This window comes from Artibeus jamaicensis, unplaced genomic scaffold, assembly GCF_021234435.1.
Source record: "Artibeus jamaicensis isolate MK-2021 breed Jamaican fruit bat unplaced genomic scaffold, CSHL_Jam_final scaffold_847, whole genome shotgun sequence".
In the NCBI taxonomy this organism is placed as follows: Eukaryota; Metazoa; Chordata; class Mammalia; order Chiroptera; family Phyllostomidae; genus Artibeus; species Artibeus jamaicensis.
The window spans coordinates 19,448,857-19,475,328 of NW_026522057.1; the positions used below are offsets into that span (position 1 = coordinate 19,448,857).

Sequence of the window (26,472 nt, forward strand, 5' to 3'; positions counted from 1 at the left end):
AATGCGAGGTAATGAATTCTCCGCTATCTGGTTCTCGAATTCTCCCACGGCCTTCAAAGTTGGGTACTGCAGTTTGTTCTTGTGCTGTGGCTAAACTGAGAAGCTGGAAATGCCTACCACTCTAAAGGCAGACGGATCGCCAAAGCGGAAACCCAGTTAAGACCTGAGACTGATCTAGAGAGGAGAGAACGGGTGAAGAGCGAAGCGTGCCCTTCTGAGGAAAACGAAATCACACCGCCCAAGCTGACCCGCTCCAACAGGCACCGCAGGCTGAAGTGTACGGGGACTCACAGCCCGCGTGCGCGCAGCCTTGGGTGTGGGAGCGCCCCCTCGCGTCCCCGCGCAAATGAGTCCGGAAGGCAGGTCTCTGCGTTCCTTCCACTCCCGCTAGCTCGGGCCCGGGCCGCCGGCACGCGGAGGGGGGCGGGGCCGGAGCGGGAGCGCGCGCACGGGGCCGCGGACAGGGGGGCGGGGCGGCAGAGCTCAGCGGCTGGGCCTGGAGAACGGCAGCGGCGGAGGAAACGAGTAGAAGCGGGAGTGGCTCGGAGTTGCCGTATCGGACGCGGGCACCAGGAAAGGAGAAGCGCAGAGGTAACAGAGGACGGAACTGGCGGGCGGGAAGTGGGCACGGGCTCGCTAGACCCCGAAGGCGAGTGGCAGAGGCCGCTCACTCGGGTACCAACGCCACTTCTCCAGAAAAGGGGGCGGGGCGCTGGGGGGGTCCCCGGAGGTGGTGCCTTTTGTCTGCCTTCCCCGGCCGCTCCGCCCCCTCCTTCCCCTCCCCTCTGCGTCCTAGCCCCCTGCCCCTCTAGTTGACGCTCCTCTGGGGCCCACGCGCGCGCTCCCGCCCTTGTTTTGTTTGGACAGGGGTGGGGGGAAGCGGGAAGAGCACTTTCCGAGTCCTGGGCCTTGCTTCCCAGCGCGCCTGCGCCAGTGTCCGCCCAACGTGCCGCTATTGGCTGAGGATTTGCGCATGCTCTGAGGTCTGCGGCGGGCGTCGCGCGCGGCGCCCGCCCTCCCCATTATCCACCCCCCCCCCCCCCCCACTGCCTCAGCGGTTTTCGTAGCCGGTTCGAGAGATGCCGGTGGCAGTGACTGGCTGCGGCGGGCCCGCCTCCCGGGCCCTTCGCCTCTGCCGCCGCCATTACGGAGCTCCCTGTGGTGAGTTAGTGGAGCGCTGGTGCCAGCGGTCCGCGGCTTCTCGCGTCGCGCGGGCCGGCGCCGCCGGTTGGTGGCGTCGGCCTCTGCCGTGTGCTTCCCAGAGCGTGTACCCCGAGCTGCTGCCGCCCCGCAGCCCCTTGGCGTCCGCCGCCGCTGAGCCCTCCCGTCACTTGCTTCGCTGCCTTCATTTTGGCTCCGCTCTCCCCCCGCCTTCTGCTCGCGCACCGCACCGGCCGCTCCCTGCGTCTTTGTCTCTGCTGTTTTTTGTCGCGTTGGGCTCTGCGGTCTGGGTGAGGGTTGCGGATCCGTGGGCGCTGCAGAGAAGGCGCTGCTACTGCTGCCGCGACGCGGGCCTAAGCTTTCGTTTTCCCGTCTGGCGTTCCTAGAGCTTGTCAAGTAATAAAGTCAAGCGTGTGAATAGGAGCGTTGTAAAGAGACAGAGGCAGGAGTAGTAAAGTGAGGACCTCAGGACCGAGTTTTGGTACCTAATTGACCACTGTCTGTGACCGAGGACGAGCCCCTTAACCTCCGAAGGAGTGTTCTCTCCAGCGCAGAGGACTGACCAGGTGAAGTTTACTGCCACTTCCGCGTGTACGTTCCCTGTGTTCGTTACGCTTCCTGAGTTCCCACTGCAGTTAAATGTGAGTCCAATTCGAAATTCACCTGGAACCTTATGGTCAAGCTGTCTTACCTCAGAGTGAAGTTAGATTTGGAAGATACTTTAATTTTGTTTAATTTGGCACAGGTATAGAACTGACCGAGCTTTTTAAAATTGCATTGCACCATTCAAAAGTTTAGTGTATTTGTTTCAAAGTAGAAGTAATATTTAAAAAGGGTTTCTGGAGGGCTTTGTTTTTGGACTTATGTAGAAAATTGAAAGCGGGAAGTTTGTGGAGGAAGTGTGCAGAACTTTTCATATAATGATTAAAACTCTGTTTAGCTAGTTACTGTGATTACTGTGACTTGTGAGGAAGGGCTATGAGTGTTCATAGTATTTATTCCCTAGGTAGACACTAACTTAAATACATACTGATTTATGGAGATGTGAATGTGAAAAATAAAGTTGCCAGTAGTCAAATTACAAGCATGCTTTCTCTGACATTGCCCAGTAAATCTGAATATCGTGAAAGATTTGAGGCTAGCAACAACTAGATGTATTCATTGCATAGCTGGTGACATTATAATGTACTTTTTGTGGTAAAGTATGAAATAATAGTGCTTTCCCTAACATCAGTATTTTCAAAGATATCAGTAAACTGAAATATATGAAGCTCCTAATTGTTTGCCTATTGCTCTCTCAATGTGGGGAGGGTAATCTGAAACTGAAATTCTGGACTTTCTACTTTTACAATTTTTTTCTTTATTACCTGTGCATTAAAACAATTTGTATTTCCCTTGAAAAAGCAAATCTATTATTAATCTAACATTAAAATTTTAAAAATCAGGTTGATCACCACAGGAGGGCCACATAAACCACAGATAAACTCAGATTGTTTTTGACACACAGAGGACCCCAAATGAAAACTTTAATAAGTTTCATCTATTTTTTTCACATTCTATGCTTGATGTGTTCTTAGGCACCAAGTGTGCGGCAGTGAACCAGCTAGATAAGATCATGAGGAGCAAGTATGGCAGCCTAAAAGTCTGATCATGCTCACGAGTAGCAACAAAAGTTAAATTAATAGGTACATGGTGATGTTAGGGCAGAGTGAGTTAACCATTTATATGTTTTTGCTAGCTGTCTAAAGAACAGTGAACTTACTAAATAAGTCATTAGTCAACCCATGACAAAGAAAGTACTGTAGACTGAACCTTTAAATTCCATGACCTTTACAAAGGAGAGTCAGAGCTGAGGCAAACACGTCTTAATATTTACCTCAACTTTGGGTTTTACTTTTTTAAGTATTCTTCATAGTACTAACCACTATCAGATGTCATTGTTCGTTTAACTTTTTCCCCCAATATTTATCCAGCACCCACTATGTTTGGACAATTCTAGGTGCTGGGAATACAGTGGGAGGGACACATACTAAACAAGTAAACAGCCATATTGACTTTTATGTGGTGTTAAACGCGATAAAGAAACCTGAAGCATAAGAGGGATGGGAGGCCTTTCTGATCAAGGGGTAGCATTAAGCAGAAGCTTGATTGATGTGTCTATGCAGTGTTCTGGTTTAAGAGAACAGCAAGTGCCAACACTGACACAGGGATGAGCAGAGGACAGCCCAAGGGCCAAAAGAAAGTCTGTGTTTGGGGGGTCAGGAGAGCAGAGGGATCTGTAGAGCAGTAGAAGGTAAGATTGGTGAGATAAAGGAGGGTGCAGTAATTGGGAGGTTTTAAGCAGAAGAATGTCAGGAGCTTGGAGGTAAGGGGTGGGCCAACCAATTTATTCCTCCCTGTGTGCTTATTTCTGAGGTTATTTTAACCTGGGCATACTTATCTGGTCTAATTTAAGCTGTCATTCTTGTTCTGAGGTTGATGTCTGACACGTTTATGGACTGTGTACCTGTTATTGCCCAGATTTTAGTCAGTTTTATCACTTTGGCATCAAGGGCAGCTTCCTGTGTCCCCTCCCTTTGTTAACCTGTTTTAATTTTTAGTAATTAATACAGAGTTGACTGGAAAGGTTTTGACACTTTTTTCAGTATTTTGTTTATTGGGAAAATACATTTTTTAAAAGGTACCCTGTGAGTAGAGACTTCTGAAGGTTTTGTTGACTTCACCATAGCATTTTCCGTCTAACTAGTGTGTTACCAGGGGGTAAGAAAGATGAATTCATTAGCAATATCACTTTACCAAAATAACCTGATTGTGATGTTTTATTTCTGTATAATGGTCATGTAATAAAATAGCAGATTTGCCTCGTTTTGATTTATTATTATCAAAGAAAGCATATTGCTATCCAAGTGCTAGTGGACGGATGAATGAACAGATCATATATTGAAATGATTCCAGGATAGACGTTTAGGTTTCACAAACCTAAATACTGCTCTTAGACCCAACTTGGCTCTCTTTTCACAAATCAGAAAACAGCTATCTTTATTCCTGTATTTTATGGTGGTTTGAAGTGTAATGCTGTATGAGCATTTTAAGTAGTTTTGTAACAATTGATAATTTTTAGGTATTCATGGATATTCCTAATTTATTCTTAGTAATAAGTTTTAGTGTGTTATACTGTCTTGAATTCTTTCAGCTCCTTTCCTTGCAGCTGACTGACAATCCACAAATCTGGTTTTGCTCTTGGTGTTCCAATAAAAAGATTTTCCCTGTGGCTGTGGAAACATTCTCTGTGTTTGAATGTTTGTTTATTGTGTTTAAATATTTTATTTATTTATTATTTTTAGAGACAGGGGAAGGGAGAGAGGAAGAGGGAAAGAAACAGGTGTGGAGAGAAATATCCATTGGTTGCCTCTCACATGCCCCCAACTGGGGATCTGGCCTCCAACCCAGGCCTGTGCACTGACCAGGAATTGAAATGGCGACATTTCAATGCACAGTACAATGCCCAACCTACTGAACCTCACCAGTTAGGACTGTATTTGGATGTTTTGGATTTGTCCCAACTCTTTTAGCTCGGGACTGTTACTTGACAAGTTGAAAGCTCTTAAATTCATAGACAAGGTTGGAACTAAAAGTCTACCAACTCTGTTAATTGTTCATTGGCACAGAGAGATAAACACTAACTGATCTTTTTCTTATATTATGGAGGGATTATAAAAGTGCCATGGAGTCCCAGATGGGATTTTGGTGGGAACAAAGAGTGTTAATGATCACATAAATTTGAGTGACATGGCTTTTACTTACAAATATTTAATTATATGCTTCTGTGCTAGTTTTGCTTACATTAAAAATATGACAAACGAGGTTTTAGAAGCATACTTTTGTTTTCCTTGGTGATGGTCTAAATCAGGGGTGTCCAACCTTTTGGAGTCTCTGGGCTGCACTGGAAGAAGAAGCAGTATTTTGGGCCACACATTAAATATACAAACACTAACGAAAACTGATGAGCAAAAAAAAAGGTTTTAAGTAAATTTACAATTTTGTGTCAGGCTGCATTCATAACCGTCCTTGGCCGAATGCAGCCTGCAGCCTGCAGGTGGGACACCCCTGGTACTAAATTTACTTCTCTGAGTCTGGAGACTTTAGTATGTTATGTTCTTCTGTAGTTTTTTGTTGTTGTTGTTGTTGTTGTTCTTGCTTTTTTTCTTTCTTTTTTTTTTTTTTTTTTTAGTTAATTGATTTTTGAATAAATTGTTCCTTAATCTCATTCTGTCCTAGCTCCTGATGTTAGTGGGATGGGATGGTGCTTGGTTCCCTATGAGCTTTCTTGTGCTTGTTGCCTTCATTCTTGTGGAAGGTGCAACAGCTGCTATGGCTTGTGCATTCATTAGTTGCTGCTTTACATCGTCTGTATTTTGATAGAGATTTTATATTTCTGAATGATAGCTGACCAAGTCGTATGTCACTTAAGTATAAGTATTATACATTTTTGTTCCTTTTGCATGTATGTTAAAATTTAGATGTTTTAGTTTAGTTTTGTTTCTGTTAATCTTCACACCAGATTTTTTCTGTGCTTTAGGTTGACTTTTCACCACACTGAAACCATTAGGAAAAATCCTTGTGGTTAACAGCAGAGGCTTCAGAGTGTAACCTGTACTCGGGCCTAGAAATTATTTTAAATGGCGACTGATATGTCTCAAGGTGAACTCGTCCATCCTAAGGCACTCCCACTTATAGTAGGAGCTCAGCTGATCCACGCGGACAAGTTAGGTGAGGTAGGGGCTGACATATTCTTGAAGCTCACTCTTGGATCAGTCCCTGACTTCAGGCTCTTCTGGGTCCTTCTTGGTACATGTTCCTTCCCCTACTTTGGGGAGTCTGGATTTTACAGAGTTCTTTTCATCTCCCTTTCCCCCTCAAATTTCTCAGAAAACCTCCAACCTTCTATATTTATTCTAAATCAAATATAATTATTTGTTTTCATTTTAAGTTCTTGCTAAAAGAAGTATTTTGAAAAGTACTTCTTAAAAATTAAATTCACTAAAAAAAAAAAAAAAACTTGTTAATTTGCATCAGATCCTGGAGTAGACTTAGAATTCACTATCTTCTGACACCCAGTTAGGCCCCTTGGGAAAGAGAGAAAAGAGAATTTTCTAATGCATGTGTGATTATGGCCATCTCTTTTCTTAGAAGGTAGAAGATAGCACCATGCCGATTCGTCGAACTGTAAATTCTACCCGAGAAACTCCTCCCAAAAGCAAGCTTGCTGAAGGGGAGGAAGGAAAGCCAGGTAAAGTATAGAAGTGAACAACTTAAAAAGGTGAAAGCTTTTATTTCAATTTGGAGTGTACCATAAATTCCCTTAACCTTAATTTTTTTTCATAGCTAGGTGTTTTGGGAGAACATTTAGAGAAGCGGTACCTGTCGGTATGTCATTTCTAGACCATGTAGGCAAAATGAGGGTTTTATCCTGTCTCTAAAGGTTTTTGGAAGGTGAAAATCTCATGTTTTTGGAATTAAAAACAAAAAAAAAATGGAGAGAACAGAACAGTTGAAGAGTAGCTTCTGGGCATACAGTGTCACGAAGATGAAGACTGACTGGAAGAGTGGAAGACTTCGGCCTTCAAAATGGACTGTGGAAAGCCCACCCAAAAATCATCAGGAGGCCTTAAGGAAGCAATGGGTGATCAGAACATTGGTTTAGAACTTTGGTATTGGTGAAGAGAAGGTTGGCCACACAGAGGTGGGAACATAATGAATTAAGAAAAATGTATCACCATCAGCCTATTCATTCCTTTGTGGCATTTCTAACCACCTCTTTTTTTCCTTGGTTTTCTTTTTTCTTAAAACCTTTTTCTTTTTTTCTTTTTCTGCTTTCTTGCACTTTATCTCAGGTTTTCTAGGATGAACACATGGTGCTGTCCCCGTCTTGGCTGTTAGAACCGACTATTTGCTGACCAGCGTAGATAAGACATTAAAAATATATGCACCCTAGCCCTGGCTGGTGTAGCTCAGTGGATTGAGCACAGGCCTGTGAACCAAACATTCGCTAATCTGATTCCCAGTCAGGCACATGTCTGGGTTGCAGTCCAGGTCCTCAGAAGGGGGCACACAAGAGGCAACCACACATTGAGGATTCTCTAGCTCTCTTCCCTTTCCCTCTTTCCAAAAGTAAAGAAATAAAATCTTTAAAAGTATATATACATATATGCACACCCTTGTTGCCTTTATCCCTTGGTTCACCAGGATTATAATCTTTTCAGGCTGAGCCAGGATTTTGTCTCAGATCCTCAGATAAATATTATAAGTAATTTGTGTATCCTGGCCTAAGGCATTAGGTAACATGGGAACCAGCATGTTAAGAAATAGTAGGTGCTGGTGAGTCGAAGACTGCATATTTTGTTCAGCACTGAGATAAGCCACTTAGTGGCACATCTTGATCCCTGTTTAACAGCCAGCTGAAGCCGCTAAATTAATAGTAGCATCAGTTTTCAGAACACGTGCCAGAGGGTTTGGTTGTAAGGTATTAATTAGAAAGGTCACCCAAGAATCTATAAAGGACCAGTGAGTCACTTCCCATGTTGTATGTTTGTTTAATCTTCTCTCTACCCCACTAGAGTATTTTGTACATGAAAATAACTAGACTTCACTTATATTTTTAATTTTATAAGCCCTACATTTCAAACAGAAACAGACAATAGTTTAATAGGTTGGAAGTGATGTTTTACACATAATATATGTTTTAATATCTGTTGAGTGACTGAACCTTTATTAGATAATTATGATAAAAATACGTCTTGCAGTTATCTGTATTGCCAGATATCATTTTTATAATGAAGCTCTAGCCTAATACTTTGTGAAACACTTCTAGAAACAGGAGGCCAAAGGAGGATGGGAATCACCTACATAGTACAAGAGCCAGCCTATAGTCTTCCCCTAAAACATTTTATTTTTATTTTTTAAAGATTTAATTAATTTATTTTTAGAGTGGAAAGGTGGGAGAGAAACATCAGCATGTGGTTGCCTCTCATGTGCATGCACACACATACACACAACAACACCACCACCACCACCACCCCATCCCATCCCCAGATCAGGCCTGCAACCCAGGCATGTGCCCTGACTGGGAAAAGAATCAGCAATCCTTTGGTTTGCAGGCCACACCAGCCAGGGCAAAAACATTTGATATCATCCTAATAATAACTGTGAAGTAGGGTTACTGAAACTTGGAGATGTCAAAGAATTTGCCCTAAGATACCAAGCTGGAAAATTATGAACACTAAATTAGAATCCAGATGTTTCTGACTCAAAAACCCTCAATTTTGGGGAAACATATGGGAGGAGTTTCTATTTACAAGTAAGTCTGGTTGAAGGGCATGATCCAGGATGATGACATTTACAAATGATAGTTGACTGGCCTAAAATTTATGATTTAGACATTTAATTTGTTGAAAAACTAGAAATTTCTTTAGAATTGTATATGTATGGTCTGGTTATAAGAAGGAAGTGGCATTTTAAAATTATTTACGTTGAAGTCCAGAAAGAGGTTTTCATCATTATGCCATTAATCAATTTAAGTCACTAAACTCTTGAAATATGTATATATATTTATTTATTTATTTATTTATTTATTTATTTATTTATTGCCTAATTCTTTCCACTGGAGTTATTTTCTTTGGAGCCCCTGCTTAACCATTTTCTGGGATTCTGTGTTTTATAGTAGCTGCTCAAAGAGATAAGCAGCTGCAGACTTCAGTATCTCCTCTCAGGTTTCTACCATTGCCTCAGTCATTTCACCTGGAAAACACGTTAATTTTCTGTTACTTATTCCTTACTAGGATTTGATTTTTAAATTATGAAATGGCTCATTTCTTAATAATAAGTCTCATTAATATTGCAGAGTAGAATGATCAAGATACTTGATTTGGGGTGAAATGATTTTCCCTTTCTGCGTAATTTCCTGGTCTGTATCCTTTTCTCACATAATTGTTAGGATAAACACCCTGTTGCATAGACAACTTGAGTGATGTAACAAGGAAAGAAAACTGCACTCACAGTCATTTGATCATTTTAGAATCCATTTGTTAATTGAAACATTTGACTTACCTGTTTAATAAGATAAACTTTTACCCTTTTATTGACTCAGGCTCTAATATATCTACTTGGTGCAATTCTGCTCACCTGATTTTTTAGAACCGGACGTAAGTTCAGAGGAATCTGTCTCTACTGTAGAAGAACATGAGAATGAAACTCCACCCGCCACATCTAGTGAGACAGAACAGCCAAAGGCAGAACCTGAGAGTGAAGAAAAGGAAGAAAAGAAGTCCTCTGAGGAAACCAAAAAGGAGTAAGCAGTTACATCTTCTTGCTATATATAATTAAAGACTATGTAAAAGGACTGTAGACAAGATTGTTTTAAAGCGTTATAACATTGGTGTGTGCTAGGTATTTGCTATTTGGTTTTACTTTTTAGAATTACCATTTGAAATAGGTTTATTATGTAGTTGTATGGCCTGTTAGACTGTGCAGTACTTTACAAGAGTGGTTTGAATAATCCAAAATTTATTCCATTTGGCTTTGGAGTGTGTTTTTGTGCTTAGAATTCATTATAGGAGTGTCTTATATTTTAAGCATTGACATAATTTTTTAAACTTTTTAATTTATTAATTTTAGAGAGAAAATACATCAATTTGTTGTATCACTTATTGATTCATTCATTGGTTGATTCTTAATATGTACCTTGACTGGGGATCAAACCCACAGCCTTGGGTTACTGGATAATGCTCTAACCAGTTGAGCTTACTCAGCCAGAGCAGAGCATTGACATAATTTCAATCAGAAATGAAACAGGAGTATAAAAATCTAATCTGGGAGATACTTAATCATTGTACTCCTCCCTCTGTGCCAGGAGTGGGTTATTTTTATATGCTTATATTAGAAATCATTAATCTACAGCATCCAGCAGAAGTAAGGCCTGCTTGAGTGTAATTGGTAGGGAGTAATAATATTGGTGTAACAATTTATAGTTTTAATTTAAACATTTCACCTAAAATGTTATATGGTGTGCTTTGCGTGTGATGTTGTTAATGTTAAAGAGTTACATGCTTATGATTTTGTAATGAAGAGTTTGTAATTTAAAAACTATTTGTTCTTTGTGCCAGACCTTGTATATCAGGCTATTGCTGGAATGACCTAAAACTTTGTATATGTTTGATGGAGTATTCAATTGTAGGGTGACTTTGACAATCGTAAAACAGCCCTGGTTGATGTGGCTCTGTGGATTGAGCACTGGTCTGTGAAACAAAGGGTCGCTCCCATTCAGAGCACATGCCTAGGTTGTAGGTGAGGTCCTCAGTGGGGGGAGGGGTGAGAGGCAACCACACATTGATGTTTCTCTCTGTCTCTTTCTTTCTCTCTCACCTTCTGTCTAAAAATAAATAAATAAATAATTTTTAAAAGATTCGAAAACAATCCCTGGCTGGTGTAGCTCAGTGGATTGAGCGTGGGCTGCAAACCAAAGGGTCTCAGGTTCGATCAAGGGTTGGATTCCCGCGACCCAACAACATGCTTGGGTTGCAGGACAGGTCCCCAGTGGGGGTGTGCAAAAGGCAACCACACATTGACATTTCTCTTCCTCTCTTTCTCCATCTCTTCTCCTCTCTCTAAAAATAAATAAATAAATAAAATCTCTTTAAAAATCTGAAAACAAAGTTTGTTGATAGTCTGTACAGTGTAGTAGCGATTCTTTTTTAACTAAATTTTTTTTTGCAAGACAGCTGGTAGCACTTATTTTCATAATTGGTCAGAACAGTTAGGAATTACATTTTAGATAAAAGAATAACTTAGTAATAACTTTACCTTCTAGCTGTAGTCCTCAGGGAATCCTTTATCCCAGTTTCATAGATACACGTAAAGTCTTAAAGTTTTAACAGCTTCCCTGTGTTTTCAGTTGATGCAGTGCTGTTATTACATAAAATAATTCATGTAATGCTTTGTGGCTCACAACACTGTTTTATAAACATAACTTCATAATTCTTTTAACAGCGTTGTGAAGTGTTGGGTATTATATTACAATTTTATAGCTGAGGAGGCCGAGACTCAGGTCACTTGCTAGGATCTTGTAGCTTACGTTGGGGCTAAAAAAACTCAAACTGAAATTATCTGATTTCAGAGTTTGAGTTCTTCCCACTGTACTAAATTGCATCTGTTTAGTTGGAATACATTTAAAAATTCTGATTTTTTATATGTGCTGGCTGTTTATACCAGCACTAACTTATAGGACTCTTCTCTCCTGTACCTAAGAGAAAACACCTTTTTAGTTTATTTATAGTAACATATTTTTAAAATTTGTTTTGTTTAGTTTAAATTTGTTTAAATTTTTGCTTATTTGTCACTTCAATGTGGAAGTAAATTAAAACATTAATTTTTATTTCTCCCTGGTTTTTTGCTCTTTCTGACTTTATGCCTCTTTCTGGAGAGTTTATCTTGCACAATAACAACTCTTTGTTTTAAAGAGAAAAAGATCAGCCTAAAGAAAAAGAGAAGAAAGTGAAAAAAACAATACCTTCCTGGGCTACTCTTTCTGCCAGCCAGCTAGCGAGGGCCCAGAAACAGACAGCGATGGCTTCTTCCCCACGCCCCAAGATGGATGCGATCCTAACTGAGGCCATTAAGGCAAGTTTTTATTTCCAGCAGTTCGTCTTAGATTTACTCTGTTCATCTTCTGCTTATTTGAAAATGGCATACTCCTGTCAGACATTGGAACTCTTGCTCTGCTTCCTAAAACAGATTTAAATAGAAAAAAGCCATTGTGAAGTTTGTTTTAATACTATAATTATTTTTGATGAGCACTGTTAATTTTTTTATTCATGTTTATTATAGCAAGTATTTTTTTAACTTATCTTCAGATTTTTGTATGCAGTTTACTGCTTGAGTGTAGTTTTTATTGAAGGCTTAGCAGGTTAATTCATTGACAAATACTTAAGAACTAACCTCTCTGTGTCGGGCAACTCTACAAGTGATAGCCTAGAAAAAGACAAAACGAGGCCCTTGTCCTTCGGAAATCTAATTGTGCCTTAGAGTAAGTGAATAACATTGAGAATTTTTATTTAAAAAATATTTATAATCCTTAGGTCTGTTTTCAAAGTTGAGTATTTAGTAATTGTTATCTTTCAAACCTGAGTTATAAAAAATTCTCTTAACTACTTTGCTTCATCTCCTAGCCATTCCAAAATACTTGCAAAATTATCCTCCTTGCATAGCTTTGTGACTTGGCTATAATCCGTTCACTTTCATTAGCTTACTCGATCAAGTGTGAGTTTTTTTATTTTAACTTTTTAAAATTTTAATTGTTGTTCAAGTACAGTTTTCTGTCTTTTATTCCCATCCCAGCCCAACCCCCAGCCCTCCCCACCTCCCTCCCATTTCCACCCCCCTTAGTTTTTAGCCATGTGTCCTTTATACTTCGTCCTATAAACGCTTCTCCTTTTCCCCTGAAATTCCCCCCCTCCGGCCACTGTTAGCCTGTTCTCTATTTCATTGTCTTTGGTTATATTTTGCTTATTTGTTTTGTTGTTTAGGTTCCTGTTAAAGGTGAGATCATATAGTATTTGTCTTTCACTGCCTGGCTTATTTTAATTTTTAAGGTTATCTTCAACCTGACCTTGCCAGGTTTTGTGTAAATTCATCAGGTTAAATTTGCCTGTTTATTTCATGTGATCAGGTGGTAAAAGGAGTTAAAATAGAAACCATAGGACCCCTCCCCCTCATTTCAGGGACCCTGTCCTTAGATCTGAAGAAGAGTTGGGGAGAGAGATACAGATCAGTTTAACCAAGGGTGGTGTCTATAGGAAGGAGCAACCTGGTAGTCAATGTCAGAATCCAAGAAGACAGCACTGACACATACTGGACAAGGGTTTGCCCTCAGGCTCTCCCTGCACTCTCCAAGAGTGCTCTCACCTCATTAAGAGAACTTAACTTCCTTGTTCTACATAGCTTGACTGTAGTAAGATCTCTTTTCTTTGTTGTCTTCCTTAAAAGAGTAGGGTTACAGTGAGGATAGAGAAGGGACTGAAGTTTTAAAATAGTAAGGCAAAAATTTAAAACAGTATAAATCAGGCCTAAAGAATAGTTTGAATATGATTGTGTTTGTGTGTGTGTGTGTGTGTGTGTGTTCTAAGCAATGTAACAAATCATGATTTCAGACCGCTGATACAATTTTCTGAATCAAACAAGAGTCTTAGTGTCTACTTCCATCTCATTTTAGCATTACACGGTTCTTTTTTAGCCTGTTTTCTTAATTTTTTTTTTAAACTAAGACCATGAGTAAGCAATAGTCTGTAGTAAGTCAGAGACATTTACTTGAAGTAAGTGGACCCATATTAACACAACTTGTTTTTTGTTGTAAAATCTTTTCTGGTCCATCTATCTGTGAGTTATTTTTTTGTTATTATCAAAGTGTATAAAATAACACTCAATGAAATCTTTGTTTAATGAAAATGAGTTTGTACTACATTCAGTTTATAGACAGTGACAACACAAAATTGATGGACTGGGCCATGAGATAAGTAACAGATGCTGTTTGTGTGCTTCAAAATGTAAAGCATTTGAAAAAATTTGCTGCCTTGGTGACATAATGACCTGCTTAAGTCTTCCATGGGTGCTAGTCAAATGGAATATAGATAGAATGGAAACAAAAGAGGGTACTTCACATTGCAAGTTAATGCCCTGTTGTTATCCAGAACTTTCCTTAGGACTGTGCTCTGTGGTGGCCAGTGGGGAGGTAATTTCAGACGAAAAGGGGAAGGGTTTACAGGAACAAGTATAAAGGACACATGGACAAAAACTAGGGGGGAATGGAAATGGGAGGAAAGTGGGGAGGGCCGGGGGGGTTGGGCTAGGATGGGAGTAAAAGACAGAAAACATGTCCCTGATCTGGGTAGAGTTGCACCTGGCTTGGTGGTGCTTGGCTCATAACAGCCACGGACAAAGTAACTCCTTGTTAATCCCAGGTTGGCTTTTTGGTCTGTGCACATGCCTGGTTCATGCCTTGGGCACATGGGGGTGGAGGGGATAAATCAATAAATAGAAAACTGTACTTGAACAACAATTAAAATAAAAAGGACTATACTCTCTGTATTCAGTTTTATGCCATTTATTCAGTGTCTTTGCTTATGTTCTTTGTTGCCATACACAGAGCGTGCAGAGAAATACTGGTCCTGGTGTGCTGAACCTCATTCCATAAAATGGGCCTAGTCTGTGATCCCGCATTCTGCTTTCTTCATTTTAAAGCTAAGGATTTGCCTTCTAAATACAGAACCAAATGAAAATGAAAAGAGGTTCCTTATTAACACACAGAATGTTATTCATGTGTTGTATCTTTTTGGTATTTTGAACAATTTTAGTTGTTGCAGAAATATTTTAATTCTTCATTTCTCCATAGCCAGGATGAACTGAACTGAAATACTGTTTATTCTCTTCTGCATTATCCATTATTAAGTTCACTCCTAAAATAATTGATTTTGAAAACGTATGTCAGCTTTGCTGTCTAATGAAAAAAAAAAACCCAGCTAGTTTAAAGTAATGTGTATGCTTTGGTAAATCTGTTTTCTAGGCATGCTTCCAGAAGAGTGGTGCATCAGTTGTTGCTATTCGAAAGTACATTATTCATAAGTACCCTTCTCTGGAGCTGGAGAGAAGGGGCTACCTTCTGAAACAAGCACTGAAAAGAGAATTAAATAGAGGTGTCATCAAACAGGTATTAAATAGTTGTTGGTAATAAAAATCATTCCAACGTGTGCGTCTGTATTTAGTAACATTTAGGCTTTTGTGTCTTTTTTGTTAAAAATAAGATAACATAATGAAATGCTTAAAGCTTAAACTAGTTTTATTATCTGAGACTGAGTTTCCGAATCACTGCCAGTTACCTTTTATAACAATAGGGTAGACAGTGTAATTATTTTCTAGCTGCTTGTATTTTTAATTGGATTTTTGCCCGGGGGGGGGGCGCGGGGGGGCTACTTGTGCTTGACATCATACAGTGCTGAAAATGAAAAGTGGGGTTGAGGGGGTCCTGTCATCGCCAAAGCAGAAGTGATCTTTGCTTTTGTCTTAAGATTTTAAAGCCTTGCTTTATGACTAGACTTTTTGCCCTTATAAATTAGCTTTGTAAATAGGTTCACCGTTACTTAATGGTATCTAAAACTATTAAAGTTTGTTAGGAACATGAGAGAAGTCTGAGTAACCTGAGACTAGTACTAAAACCAGTATTGATTTCAGGCATGAATCTGTGTTACTTCGCATAATGCATCAAAATACTGCTTAGAATCATGAAAATCTAAAGCTAAAATGGACTTACCTAAACCTCTTTGGAGGTTCAGAGAGAGAAGGTAACTACCAAGGTCCCACGGGAGAGACGCAGATGGTTCTAAGGACCCAGTTCACTGCATTTTCAGTCCTCTTGCCGTTCTTCTATACCTTTTTGCATAATTTGGTTAATAGAGAAAACTGTTTCTTTCAGGCATTTAAACTTTGTTTAGAACCTTTCAGCAAGTACTTAATTACACAAGCATATACTGAGTGTCTCCTTGTTCCAGGTGCTTGTGTGTCCATCAGTGAGGAAAACAGATTCCTGCTGTGTGGAGCCTACATCCTATAGCAGATTCTTCCGAATGTTGTAAAACCGATATTTAAGTGGCATTGATTAAAAGATAAATAATCATTGATTATCTAAAATAATCATTGATTTAAAGATACTATCTAACCAATATAATTAAAACAAATACCAGTCCTATATCATAATGTATGTCAGCACAATTTACGAGCTGACTTTTTCTTTATGAGAATGTGGTTCGTGACCTATTCTTGCCTCATAGCCTGACCCTCCATTTGATATCAGCTGGACTGCTATATTCATAGCAGGGTAGGTAAAGCTAGAGTGTGGGGGACTCAGATTAATGTAACTCAACTTTAAAAGTCTGGAAGTGCTTTGTAAACTGTGTAAATATGTGGTGTGACTTACATAACCTTTCCCATATGCAGGAATAATCTAATGGGCAAACTGTGGGAAGCATTGCAGCCTGAGATCAACTAGGCTGTAAACTTTTGCCAACTACCTATCATACTTTCAAGATAGAGGGTTTTTTTCCTACCATTTTCCCCAGGAGATTGTGTCCCTTCCTTCCATGAGACTTTCTTTTTATTTTTTGAAAGTTTATAGTAGACTGTTTAATCTGGTATCAGCATTCTTCCCCAATTTTGTAGATGAAGAGCCAAAAGCTCAGAGGTTTTACAGGGTTGTCCATTATTGAATAGCTAGATGATACCATGTATTATAGGATTCAATCCCCAGTCTTTTGACTAATCTGTTCGGGTTTTTTGTTTTGTTTTTTTTTTTCCTCTGACAAGTCGAACAGCACTTTACAGTAGCTCTTGTATCACTATGCCCTGTAATTTGCTTAATCTGGAATAAAGTTGTAAAGATGAATACCAGAATCATTTAAAATACAAATACTGGTTATTATAACAAATTAATTTACTTTAGGTAAAGGGGAAAGGTGCTTCTGGGAGTTTTGTTGTGGTCCAGAAATCCGGAAAAAACCCTCAGAAATCCAGAAACAGAAAGGTAAGAAGTCTATTCCACAGTCTGATGGTATGCTGTGATCCTCCTACTGCTTACTCAAAATAGCAACTTGGTGCCAGGCACTGTGTCAGGCTGGCCTTTCTAGTAAGTCCTAGAGAAATGACAAGGAATTTGCTCATTAAACTAAAAGAGGCAAATAGGCATATTCTCATTCAGTATTACACTCCAAAACTATGTCTAGAGCCAGTTCTTCTCTTTTTTAATAAATACTAAAGTGTCCTCCCCAAGATACATAATTTCATTTATGGAAAATATACGATAATAAAGTGAAACATCTAGTATTTCCTCTATGTCAGTAATTGAAATCATGAATACTTCTCACATCTTTTTTTTTAACAACTCTGAAGATTTTTTCTACTTTTTTTTCCCATAAAACTGGACAGCACTTTCAAAGTGAACTTCTGTATACCACTCTTGAGTACTCCATCATCCTTTTCATTTTTGTGTGTCGAAGGCTAAGAATGAATTAAGACCTTAAAGTCTTATCATTTCTTTGTATTTAACTCAGTCTGAAATTTTTATCTTAAATTGCCATGCAGCTAACATTCCACCACTATGATATGGTTTGTTTGAATGTGAAGTGATAGTTTTGTGTTGATTTAACACAACCAACTTAGAAAAGCCTTGGAGTTGAATATAGAAACATTTGACTAGAAAAGCTGTTTATTGTCTAATGATAATTTTGATACGACATTTCAGAACAGGAGCTCTGCAATGGATCCAGAACCACAAGTAAAATTGGAGGATATCCTCCCACTGGCCTTCACTCGCCTTTGTGAACCTAAAGAAGCTTCCTACAGTCTCATCAGAAAATATGTGTCTCAGTATTACCCTAAACTTAGAGTGGACATCAGGTATGACATGTTGGCCTGGACTGTAAGGCATGGATGTCTGTTGTTCTCTTAGCCCCTTTTCATGGGACAGGAGAAAGATTAAATATTCAATGAGGGTTACTTATCACTGAGCCAGGAATAAAACCTTTTCTGTGGGTTTAATTTTTTTGTCCCATTTTGTGTTCTTTCATATCTCCATATATAGTTTCTTTTGAAACCCACACTGCTTGTTAACTTTTGTAAGACCCTGACAGAGTAACTCTTTCATGATGACAGCTGCTAGAATATGCAGCCTTAAACTTTGTGTACTCTCATCTGTTCATTACTTTTAATTTTTTCTTATTGTGGTAAAGTACACATAAAAACATTTTACTATCGTAACCATTTTTAAATGTATAGTGCTTTAATGGTATTAAATGTATTTAATGGTATTTATGTAAATAATACCATTTACATTAATGGTATTAATGTAAATAATGTGCTTCCATCACCACCGTCCATCTCCAGAACTCTCTTCATCTTTTAAAAACTGCAGCTTGGTACCCATTAAACTAGAACTCTTTCTCTTTTCCTCCAGTCCCTAGTAACCACCATTCTGTTTTCTGTCTCTGATTTTTCCCTACTCTGCATACTTCATATAAATAGAATCATACAGTGTTTGACTTTTATGGTGACTAGGTTGTTTCACTAACTATAATATCCTCAAGGTTTATTCATGTTTCTCATGTGTCAGAATTCCCTTTTTAAGTCTCAGTAATACTGCATTGTATGTATACACTTCATTTGGATTGTCTATTCATCTTTCAGTGAACCACTTGAGTTGCTTCTAATTTTAGCTGTTGCAAATAATTCTCCTATGAACATTGGTGTTTATATCTCTTTGAGACTGTGCTTTCAGTTCTTTTCGGTGGAATTGAAAATTCTAGGAGTGGAATTGCTGGATCATACAACAGTTGTATTTTTAATATTTTGAGGAATCACCATACTGTTTTCCACAGTGGCTGTACCATTTTACATTCCCACCAACAGTGCTTAAGAGTTCTAATTTCTCTATATCTTCACCAATAATTGTTACTTTCTGTTTTTGTGATAGTAGCCTTTTTAATGAGTATGATGTAGTTGATACTATATTTTATTTATTATTTTTTAAAGATTTTATTTATTTATTTTTAGAGAGGGGAAAGGGAAGGAGAAAGGGAGAGAAATATCAATGTGGGCTGCCTCTCATGTGCCTCATACTGGGTACCTGGCCTGCAACCCCCACACATGTGCCCTGACTGGGAATGGAACTGGCAGCCCTTTGGTTTGCAGGCCTGCCCTCAATCCACTGAGCCACACCAGGCAAGGCATTGTTCTTTACTTCTGTGAAACCGCACTGGTTTTCTTTACCTCTGACTAGTAGAGTCCTCTTGTCATATATTTTTTTTAAATTTCACATGAAATTTAACCATAGGAAACTGGGCCAAAGGAACAAGAAAAATACAGTTTTATCGTATCAGTTGTCTGTAATTGCTCACTATAATTTTTGTTCTCCTACTTCCACTTAAATCCACTTCTGTCACACCTTATTTTAACCTCACCATTTTACCTGAATTACCTGTCAGTGTCACCTATGACTTCCATGTAGCAGATTTCAGTGGTTCAGTGGTTAACTTATTTGCTGGTGGTCTCTCATTGGCATTTGACAGAGGGTGACTGCCACCTGATTGAAACACTCTTTACTTGTTTTTCAGGATGCTATTCCCTCCTGATTTTCCCGCAACTGCACTACTTACACTTTTTCAATCTCCTAAGGATTGCTGATTTCCCATCTCCTGACTCCTTAATATAGGAGTGCCCCATGGTTAGATTTTAGGCCATTTGTCTTTTCTATCCACATTCTCGTGGTAATCCTTTTCACTCTTAATGCTTTAAAACCACTTGTATACTACTAATTTACAGATACATAAATTTAGCTCATGCCTCCCTTCTGATTCCACACTCATAAAGAAGCCTATTTGAGATCATTGATGTGTCTAAGTTGACTATCCAAAACTGAAGTCTGTAAACAGTTACTTCAGATCTGTCGTGAAAATATATTTATAGACTTTATTATCTTTACTGTTACCACTCTTTCCCAAGCCACTGTCATCTCTTACCCATGTAAGAGCAGTAACCTCTTAACTGCTTCTTTCACATTCCTCCTTTGGTCTGTTTTTAATATAGTAGTGAAAGTGAGACTTATAAAAAAATGTAAGTTAGATTATATCTGCTCCAACCTTCCAGTGGCTTTCCCTCACAGTTAAAGCCAGAGTCTTTAGAATAATCTACAAGGCACTACACTTACATTGCATCTCTCCTGCTACTCTGAATCTCCTACTACTCTTTCCCCACCCCTTGCTGGCCTAAGAGCCTTGCCATTCTCTTTGCCTGGGTGGTTTCCCCCCATAATCCACTTGGCTTACTCCTTCACTTCCTTAGGTTTCTGAGTCTACTGTTATCACCACAGACCTGCCTTGATTGCCCTACTTTTTTAAACACTTTATATTGAAATTTTTCAAACATATACATATGTAAATAGTAACGTACACTTGAAACCCATGTGACCCTATTAACCAATGTCATGTCAATACATTTAATAAAAAGCAAATGAAAAATACACTTAAATTTTAAGGGAACATAACCATCATACTAACATTGTTTCTAGCAAAATTTGTAATTCTTGCCCTGGCTGAAGTGGCTTGATGGATTGAGCACTGGCCTGTGAACTGAAAGGCTTCCCTGTCAGGATGTGTGCCTGAGTTGAGGGCCAGGCCCTGGGTGGAGCATGTGAGAGGACACTGGTAGAAGTTTCTCTCTCACATCGATATTTCTCTCCCTTTCTTTCTCCCTCCCTTCCCCTCTCTAAAAAATAAATAAAGTTGTTTTTTAAAAATAATAATTTTTAAAAAGAGATTTTATTTATTTTTGGAGAAAGGGAAGGGGAAAATGAGGGAGAAACATCAATGTGTGGCTGCCTCTTGTGCATCCCCATCGGGGGACCTGGCCTGTAACCCAGGCATCTGCCCTGACTGGAAATCAAACCAGCGACCCTTTGGTTTGCAGGCTGGTGTTCAGTCCACTGAGCCACACAAGCCAGGGCTAAAATGACTTTTTACAGTTGTTTTTTCAGGTCAGTATCCAGCCGTGGCCCACATGTTGCAGTTGGTTGATAGGATCACCTACATTACATTTGCAACCTTGCCCTCCTTTCCTAGCACTCAGACCTCTACTTCTCTGCCTTGTTTTTCCTCTATAACATGCATTACATTCTAACACAATGACATATTTCATTTGCTTTTTTTTTTTTTTTTAAGAGATGAGGGAGGGAGAAAGAGGGAGAGAAATATCAGTGAGAGAGAGATACATTGATCAGTTGCCTCTCACACACTCTGAACTGGGCATTTGGCCTACAACCCAGGCATCTGCCCTGACCAGGAATTGAACTGGCAACCTTTTGGTCTGCAGGCGGGTGCTCAGTCCACTGAGCTACACCAGCCAGGGTTCATTTGCTTTTTTCAGAAAGGTAACCTGTCTACCCCATGAATCTGACCCCATGAAAATGTCAGATTCTTGAAGGCCAGGATTTTTAATCTGTATTGTTTTCTTCTGTTTTCTGTAAGCCTAGCACACAGTGGATGCTTAAAAAATTATTAGTTGAATGAGTGAATGGATGAATATGGGTGCTTCACCTGAACATTCCAGTTCCCCGCAAGGCACATAGGCCCTGGAGAATATGGGATTAAACATGAATTTCTGCTTCCATATACTGGAGGCTGTAGCGCTTTGTGGCTAAGCAGAGACTTTGCAAGCAGTCCCCTTATGTTTAAATTCTGATTCTGTCATTTTCTAGCTTTGTGTGTCTGAATGAGTCATTTCTGTTCCTCAGTTTCCTCATTGATAACTAGCCTTTAACTCACGGGATCATTAGGAGACTTAAATCTGTGAGTACATATTAAGCCTGGCATGTAGTGTTACATGTAAGTATTAGTTTTCATGGTATCAGCATGAGATCATGCTAAATATGGTTCTGTTGTTTAAATACAGTGTCTTTTATGTAGTACACAAAGCACTTCCATTTAATAAAAATGACTCTGTGCAACCCTAGAGAGAAAACTTTGGGTTGGCCTCTAAGAAGTTGTCTTTAGAAGCTTTCGAGGATAATTATCATGTGGCATTAGAAATCAAACTTTAAAATTGAATCCTAGTGTATTGTGAACTTTGTCATACTCTTTATTTTTCTTTCTTTACTCATCCCAAAAATGAACATAGCCCAAGATTTGATTTTTATGCCCAATATTTTACTCTAAACATAACAAGGTCTCTCCAGAAAGTTTCCAGCTAGGTAATATGAAAAATAGAGATGTTTATTGAAGAAGATATAAGATGTGCTGTACATATGACAATGACACCTCAGTCCCCTTCAAAGTAGGCACGTGGGGACCTCATAGTTTTCCCAGTTTCCATCAGCTGCCCTATTATATTTTTCTGAATCTCATCGATGGTCTGAAATCTCTTTCCTTTAGTTTTGGGAAAGGCCAGACGTCACAGAGCACCAAATCTGACTTGTAGGGGGCTGAGTTGCCTGGGTGATTGATGTTTTGCCAAAACACACTCTGCATAAGCAGGCACATTGTCTTGAAGAAGCTGCCAATCACCATTTGCCCGTAGCTGCAGCTTTCTTAATCATCCAAATAGTTTAAACAGAGGGACATTCAAGCTTAACACAAAATTTGATGCAGATTCATTGCTGTAACTCACTCAGTTATTTTGAATGTGATGGCCACATAGTCTAATACATGCTTATTCATTGACATCTATGAACATCTATCACCCCACTGACTAGTACAGGGAAATTGTGATTGTTCACACATGCACATTCCAGTCCACTGTCTTTGGCTGCCAGGTTACATTGATGTTTCATAAACCATGCTCATTGCATTAATAATTGCTGGACTTCTTACAGACAGCCCTCAGATTTCTTTAGAGATCTTTTAGGTTTTTAACAGTTTCAACTCTTGAGTAATTTCACAAGTCTGTCATTTTTTTAAAAATATATGTCATTGATTATTCCATTACAGTTGTCCCATTCCCCCTCCTTCATTCCCCTTCCACTCTGCACACCCCCTCCCACCCACATTTCCCACACTAGTCTTGTCCTCCCCCTGTCTATTTTCTACCTACTGTCTATGCTACTTATTTTCTGTACCTTCTCCCCCACTTTCCTCCTCCCACTCCCCTGTTGCTAACCTTCCATGTGATCTCCATTTCTTTGGCTCCGCTCCTGTTTTAGCTGTCCACTTAATTTGCTTTTGTTTTAATAACTGAGTTTGCTGTCTTTTCACTGTTCATATTTTTTATCTTTTTCTTAGATAAGTCCCTTTAACATTTCATATAGTAAGGGCTTGGTGGTGATGAACTCCTTGAACTTGATCTTATCTGAGAAGTACTTTATCTGCCCTTCCATTCTAAATGAGAGCTTTGCTGGATAGAGCAATCTTGGATGTAGGTCTTTGGATTTTGTGACTTGGAATACTTCTTTCCAGCCCCTTGCCAGTAAGGTCTCTTTTGAGAAATCAGCTGACAGTCTGATGGGAGCTCCTTTGTAGGTAACTGCCCCCTTATCTCTTGCTGCTTCTAGGATTTTCTCCTTCATTTTAATCTTGGCTAATGTAATGATGATGTGCCTTGGTGTGTTCCTCTTTGGGTCCAACTTCTTTGGGACTCTCTGAGCTTCCTGGATTTCCTGGAAGTCTATTTCCTTTGCCAGATTGGGGAAGTTCTCCTTTATTATTTGTTCAAGTAAGTTTTCCACTTGTTGCTCTTCCAGGTACCCTTCTAATTTGGATGTTGGAATGTTTAAAGATGTCCTGGAGGTTCCTAAGCCTGTCCTCATTTTTTTTTTAATTCTTCTTTCTTCATTCTTTTCTGTTTGGTCATTTCTTCCTTCTGGTCCACTCCATTGATTTGAGTTGGTTCCCTGTGCTTTCTCCTTTATTTCACTTAGTGTAGCCTTCCTTTGTTCATCTAATTTGGGACCAAAATCAACCAGTTCTGTGAGTGTCCTGATCACCATTGTTTTGAACTGTGCATTAATAGGTTGGCTAGCTCTTGGTCGCTTAAAAGTATTGGCTCTGGGGCTTTGATTTGTTCTTCTGAGTGAGCCATTTTTGGTCAGGTCACACCTGTTAACCAATGAGGAGCAGAGCCTTAGCTGTTCACCAGGGCAGGGCAACCCAGTGGCTGGGTTGTGATGCTGGGGGGGGGGGCGAGGTCAGAGAGGGAACAATGGCACTTGTTCCGCTCTCTTAGATTTCAGTCCCCTCTGCTGCTTCCTACAAGCCAATGCTTTTAGGCTTTATTTCCCATCACTGGGGCCCTGGGTTGTGCGGTCTGTCTTGCTGCCTGTTTTTGCCTAGTTTATCTGTGCACGAATGTGTGACTGGGGTCAGCCCTGTGCTCCTGGATCTGGCTGCCACTGCCTTTTCCTGCTGCAATCCCTCTCCACCGGCCACCGACTCCACCCCTCTTACTGGTCTGGTCGAATGATTGTACTTGGGTTCAGTTCAGTTTTCTGTGTGTTTTCATTGTGTTTTTGTTTCTAAATCTTTGTTGTCCTTAACTTTGTGTGAAGAGGCACAGTGTTTCCACCCACGCCTCCATCTTGGCCAGCACAAGTCTGTCATTCTTAATTCCATCTATGCTTTTCTAAAAGACTGACATAACTCTTTTATTTAGATTCTGACCACTCAGAACCCTTGCTGCTATTGGTTGCAATTTGCTCATCATTCTTTACTTTTGATTCCCTCTTTGCACGACTTTTGTTTTATCTCTCAATACAAACTGAATTTCTCTGAGTTGAAAACATGTCCACCAAGAGTTGCCCACTATTCCCTGCTTTCTAATTACTTCAGTCTAACCATCTTACTTTAAACAGTCCTTTGAATTTGTATAGGGCTTTATAAAACACTTGTTTACATTATTTTCCATAGTTGTTTTTTTTTTTAAGATTTTATTTATCTTTAGAGGGGAAGGGGGGAAGGAGAGAGGGAGAGAAGCATCAATGTATGGTTGCCTTCATGCATCCCCTGCTGGGAACTGGCCTGCAGGGAACCGGCCTGCAACCCAGGCATGTGCCCTGACTGGGAATCGAACCACAATCGTATGGTTCACAGGCCCGCACTCAGTCCACTGAGCTACACCAGCCAGGGCCTCCATAGTTTTCAAAATAGACTTAATATATTTGTACCTCAGTTTTGCTGATAAAAACTTTATCCAGAGGATATGTGGTCAAGTTGGAGGCATAGGTACACATGCTTCGCCTCCTCACTCAACCACAGAAAGCATTACAACTAGACCTCAAAACAAATAACAACCAGAATTGTCAGAAAATTGAGCTGTATGGAAGTCCAACAACCAAGGATTTAAAGAAGCCACATTTGTCCAGACAGGTAGGAGCAGTGGAGACAGTATAACATGGAGAGGCGGAATGGGTGGTCCCACATTCACATGTGGTAGATAAAAATTGGGATGGATACCTTGGGAGCCAGTGATCGCAGTCCCAGACCAGACCACACAGTCCAAGTTTCCTATACCAGGAAGATAAATCTCTATAACTTCTGGCTATAAAAACCAGTGAGGGGTTGAGGCTGCAGAAGAAACTATCAGATATGCAGGAGACTCTGCCAAAAGGACCCACATGGATGGAGGATGTACACAAACGTACCTCCATGCAATTGAGCACCAGGACAACAGCTGGAAGGGCGCCAGTCACATATGGGGAGTAAACAAAGTTACTGGAAGCAGGGAGAGTGCCAGACAAACCTCCAAAAGCCAGGCAACCACATTATTGCCTCTCTGAGGCTTATCCACCCTGGTGATTACCTAAGGCTCCACCTCACACAATTTATAGGTGCCTTTTCTACAATAGGCCAGACTACTAAGATGGAGTCAAAGTAGCTCTACCTAATGCACAGAAACAAACTCAGGGAGGCTGCCAAAATGAGGAAACAAAGAAGAATGGCCCAGAGGAAAACAGCAAAACCTCAGCAAAAGAGCTAAACAAAATAGAGATAACCAACCTATCAAGATGCTCAAAGAACTCACTGAGTATAGCAACAGCATTAAAAAAGACCCAGGAAGAAATAAAGTTTACATTAAGTGAAATAAAAATCTGCTGGGAACCAACAGTGGAGGGGATGAAGCAGATGTTCAAATCAACAATTTGGAACATAAGAAGTAACAAGCATTCAACCAGAACAGCAAGAAGAAAAAAATAAGGATACTATAAGGAGCCTCTAGGATGTCTCCTAATGTACCAACATCCAAATCATAGGGATGCCAGAAGGAAAAGAGGAAGAGCAAAAAATTGAAAACTTCTTTGAAAAATTGAGAATACATCCCTAATTTGGTAAAGGAAATAGACATACAAGTCCAGGAAGCACAGAGTCCCAAACAGACTGGACCCAAAGAAGACCACACTCAGACACATCATAATTAAAATGCTAAAGCTTAAAGAGAAAAATTTTAAAGCAGGAAGAGAAAAGCAGAGAGTTACCTACAAAGGAGTTCCCATAAGACTGTCAGCTGATTTCTCAAAAGAAGCTTTACAGGCGAGGACAGACAGGCAGGAAGTATTCACAGTGATGAAAAGCAAAGACCTACAACCTGGATTACTCTATCCAGCAAATCTATCATTTAGAATGGAAGGGCAGATAAGTACTTCCCAAACAAGGTAAAGTTAAAGGAGTTCATCATTATCAAGCCATTATTACATGAAATGTTAAAGGGACTTACTTAAGAAAAAGATCAAGATAAAAC

General features: G+C 39.8%; 1 protein-coding gene and 1 non-coding gene across 11 annotated transcripts in view; both read left to right on the plus strand.

Annotated features, from left to right (window-relative positions):
* Nucleotides 1-454: 454 nt before the first annotated feature.
* The window catches only part of HP1BP3 (heterochromatin protein 1 binding protein 3), a 38,483-nt gene continuing 12,465 nt past the window's right edge, over nt 455-26,472 (plus strand). Inside the window, exons 1-10 of one of the 10 annotated variants that reach the window (XM_037140115.2) lie at nt 455-591; nt 1,056-1,161; nt 1,548-1,727; nt 5,741-5,936; nt 6,352-6,451; nt 9,355-9,508; nt 11,676-11,835; nt 14,774-14,917; nt 16,703-16,783; nt 17,501-17,655. In XM_037140115.2, coding sequence (XP_036996010.2) covers nt 5,841-5,936; nt 6,352-6,451; nt 9,355-9,508; nt 11,676-11,835; nt 14,774-14,917; nt 16,703-16,783; nt 17,501-17,655 — 890 coding nt within the window. In that variant the 5' untranslated portion in view covers nt 455-591; nt 1,056-1,161; nt 1,548-1,727; nt 5,741-5,840. The other 9 variants (XM_037140113.2, XM_037140116.2, XM_053660282.1 and 6 more) reach the window with 9 other exon arrangements.
* On the plus strand, nt 14,085-14,221 carry LOC119045414 (small nucleolar RNA SNORA48). Its single transcript, XR_005081779.2, has one exon. It is a non-coding gene; the product is annotated as a small nucleolar RNA SNORA48 (small nucleolar RNA).